Consider the following 4,042-nt stretch of genomic DNA (forward strand, 5'->3'; position numbering starts at 1 on the left):
CCTCCAATCGGGCCATCAGCCTCCTGAATCCCGTCTCTGAGCGCCGCTCGGTAATTTTATTCATGAGAAACCCAGAGTCTATGAAACATTACATGGAATGCAAATCGCCGCTGAACTCCGGCGACTCTGCGAAACTTTGGACGAGCTGCAGAACGCCGCCGGAGCCGGCGCCGAGGCCCGGAGGTCGACTCGCCGCTCGGCAACAGCGGGAGGTTAAATGTGAGAGAGACGGAGGCATGTTCAGACGGAGAGGCTTTTTAAAAAACGCATTAAACACTTGAACCCGGCAGCTGCAGCGTTCTCTTCTCCTGGCAGCCAGGCGGGCAGAACTCGGTCCACTTCGCTAGATTAGAGGTCCGAGGAATCTGATCAGCGGGAACAAAGCGAGGCAGAAGCAGGACGAGCGCTGCTGCTAATTAGTGGAGTCTGACGAGGTCACGCGGCTCAGATGCTAATTTAAACAGCTCGTCTGGTTTATTTGGCGGCGCGGCGCCCACGTTGTTGTTGTTGTTGTTGTTGTTGTTCTGTAACGAAGCGTCAGAGAACTTAGTCTGACTGCTGTGTTCCCGGACCGGAGGAACAAATGAAACCAGAACAGAGGCGACTTCCTGCAGGATCGATTAGACTCCGAGACAAACGCTTCCAATCAGGTTCATCAGAAGTGATTGATCCTCTTACAGCCGGTCAAAGTCTGACAAATATGAGCAGAAACACAGAAACCAGACGTCTGCTTCCATTAAAGCAACCGTTTCCTGTTTCAGCTCAGTCAGGATCACCAACGTCATCTAAATCCACTAAACACCAGAATAATGAGAGAATGTTCTACGAGCTTCTTCAAAACGAGAAGTTCACATCCTCAGACCGTTTGTCCAGACGCTGACGTCGAGGCTTTGGAGGATTTTTGTGTTCTAACGTTAGAACATGGACGAAGCTTCACATCCATGAGGAGCCTCGTTTCTGCCACAAGTTAAGATTTATTCATTTCTTCCAAAACCTTTGTGGTCTCGACTTTGTGTCGACGTTAAACGATGTCGTCTCGCTGATGCTCTGTGATTTTAAACGGATGCATTTTTGATGTTGTTTTGTTTTGTGGAAGCTGATGGTGATCCACAGAAAGAATAAAGAATAAAGAATAAAGAATAAAAGACATGTTGATTGTTATTTTAAAAATATTAAAACTAAACAACCAAAGAAATTCATCTTCTTTCCTCTGATTGATTCCCATCATTCTAACTCTGTCCAGCGGTTAAAACATTCAGACTTAAAACAGGTTTTATTTGTGCTGAACTTGAACTCTTCTGTCGTGTTATTGCTGCTTTTCAGAGACTCGTTCTGCAGAATAAACAACGAGTCTGACTGCAGCCGTGATAATTCCTGTCTCAGTCGTTCTTTACGGAGCGGTTTGACCATTTCTTCCTCTGAAGACGTTCTGGTTTTTATTTCCGGCTCAGAAGCAGCAAACCAGCAAAACAAAATAAATAAAAATAGAACAGAGAAGATTTCTTCTTTATTGTTATGGCATCGAAATGAGTCAATAATCGCTTTTAGAAAATTAAAAATCTCTTAAATAACCTCTGACAGTGAGCAAGTGTAGATAATAATGTCCTCAGACTGTTCCAGAAGGTGAAGGATCCAGAACATTTGGATTTGTTCATGTTTTTTACAGACTGAGTTAAAACCTGCAGAGCTCAGACTGACCTCCACCTCGGCTTCATAAAGACTGAATGAGCTCCGGCCGGCTTCAGGGAGCCGCTGGCTTTTATTCACCGTCTGAGCTGCTGCTTTACGGCCTCCACGGATCCCCGGAGGGAAACCGGCGAGGCGTTCTGGATCAGAACCTCTGGTTTTGGGTCAGTCAGTCAAAGTTAACGCGGTCTAAAAGGCTTGGCTGATGATTTAGAGGCCGACAAAGACAGAAAACTGTAAATGAAGCTGAATTCAAACAGAATAAAGAACATAAAGAGACACAACAAGGCTGAAAGACGATTAAACATCAACATCCGACTTCTGATGTGAATTCATTTTTTCCACAGTATCCAGTAAAATCACTGGTTTCCTATGAAAATTAATATTGTTTTAGAAATTTAAACTGAGAGCTCAGGAGTTTGCAGAATGAGCAAACTGTGGCTCACAACAGTAGATTTTATGACTTTTAAATTATTTTTTTTTAACTCTTTCCATCATCAGCGTCCTCCTCCGTTTAAACCCAAAACCCACCAGCAGGTTCTGAACGTCCTGTTGGATTTACTTTGTTCTAAATGCTGAAATGACACCGATTCTCCAACCAGACGCCGTGAAAACACGAAAATAAATTGTCAGGTCACTTGTCATCTGTAAAAATGATCCAAATCTGACCTTAAAATATAGATTTTATTCAAGGTTTGATGTCTTTTTCTTCGGTGGATGTAAACTTCTGGTTTCAGGTTTTGTGTGTTTTTGTGGTGACTTTATGGCTTTTTGTTGTACGATTTCTGAACATATACCAACCGGTGGCGCGTCATGACATCTGCTGAGGAGTGAAACCAGTTGGATGCTGTCTCTGGATGACCCGACATGTCGGTCGGTCCACTTTTGTGCACCTCTCGTGATTTGCTTTGGGCGGTTGTGTGTCTGTTTGCACTTGGTTTGGTCTGTTTTAATCTCTTGCGGGTCTTTTGCGTGGCCGAGCTACAAAACATCTGTGAGCATATAAACCATGTGAATACAGGATCTGCAGCTCTACTGTCGGGACCAAACGGGTCTGAAGTTTCAAAAGCAAAGCTCTGACGTCATAAGAAACGTCTCTGAACAGATCTGTGCTAAAACTGACCCCAAACATCAGCGGTCTCCATGAGACCACGTGACGTTTGCAAAGTCCAGGTTGTGTGTGAGCGTTACCGTATGGCGTGGTCCATGCGCGACACGGTGAGGTAGGCCGCCAGGTTGGCCGTGTACGACGAGCACACGATGAGCGTGAAGAGCCACCAGCTGCCCATGACGATCCTCAGCGCCACCGAGCCGACCACGCCGTCGCCGCCTGCACACGCAAAGGAACACACGGGTCAGAAGAACGGCGGCAGAGACACACGAAGCGGCACGAAAAAGTGATGCGAAATGAACAGAAACAGGAGCTGAGTCAATGAAAGCAGCCTCTGAGACACACAAAAGGACGACTAGAGGCACAACGGCTGCAAAGAGACGCAAAATAACGCAAAAAAAGTGACGCAAAACAAAGAAAAACAAACGCACAATGACCAGAAAGAGACTAAAANCCTCCAATCGGACCTCCAATCGTGGCTCCAATCTGACCTCCAATCGGACCTCCAATCGTGGCTCCAATCTGACCTCCAATCGGGCCTCCAATCGCACCTCCAATCGGACCTCCAATCGCACCTCCAATCGAGCCTCCAATCGGACCTCCAATCGGACCTCCAATCGGGCCTCCAATCGGACCTCCAATCAGACCTCCAATCGGGCATCCAATCGGGCCTCCAATCGGACCTCCAATCGGACCTCCAATCGTGGCTCCAATCTGACCTCCAATCGGACCTCCAATCGTGGCTCCAATCGGACCTCCAATCGCGCCTCCAATCGGACCTCCAATCGAGCCTCCAATCGGACCTCCAATCGGACCTCCAATCGCACCTCCAATCGGACCTCCAATCGCACCTCCAATCGGACCTCCAATCGGACCTCTAATCGGGCCTCCAATTGCACCTCCAATCGGGCCTCCAATCGCACCTCCAATTGGGCCTCCAATCGGACCTCCAATCGCACCTCCAATCGGGCCTCCAATCGGACCTCCAATCGCACCTCCAATCGGACCTCTAATCGGGCGTCCAATTGCACCTCCAATCGGACCTCCAATCGGGCCTCCAATCGGGCCTCCAATCGGACTTCCAATCGGACCTCCAATCGGGCGTCCAATCGTGGCTTCAATCGGGCCTCCAATTGGGCCTCCAATCGGGCCTCCAATCGGGCCATCAGCCTCCTGAATCCCGTCTCTGAGCGCCGCTCGGTAATTTTATTCATGAGAAACCCAGAGTCTATGAAACATTACATG

The 4,042-nt window shown here is 47.8% G+C and overlaps 1 protein-coding gene across 1 annotated transcript in view; it reads right to left on the minus strand.

Moving 5' to 3' along the window:
* The window catches only part of LOC103373434 (glutamate receptor ionotropic, delta-1-like), a 109,231-nt gene that overhangs the window by 48,328 nt on the left and 56,861 nt on the right, over positions 1 to 4,042 (minus strand). The window contains exon 9 of the mRNA XM_008303320.1: positions 2,878 to 3,016. Coding sequence (XP_008301542.1) covers positions 2,878 to 3,016 — 139 coding nt within the window. The remainder of the gene's footprint in view (positions 1 to 2,877; positions 3,017 to 4,042) is intronic.

The sequence above is a fragment of the Stegastes partitus genome, unplaced genomic scaffold (assembly GCF_000690725.1).
Source record: "Stegastes partitus isolate 25-593 unplaced genomic scaffold, Stegastes_partitus-1.0.2 Scaffold1980, whole genome shotgun sequence".
NCBI classification, from domain to species: Eukaryota; Metazoa; Chordata; class Actinopteri; family Pomacentridae; genus Stegastes; species Stegastes partitus.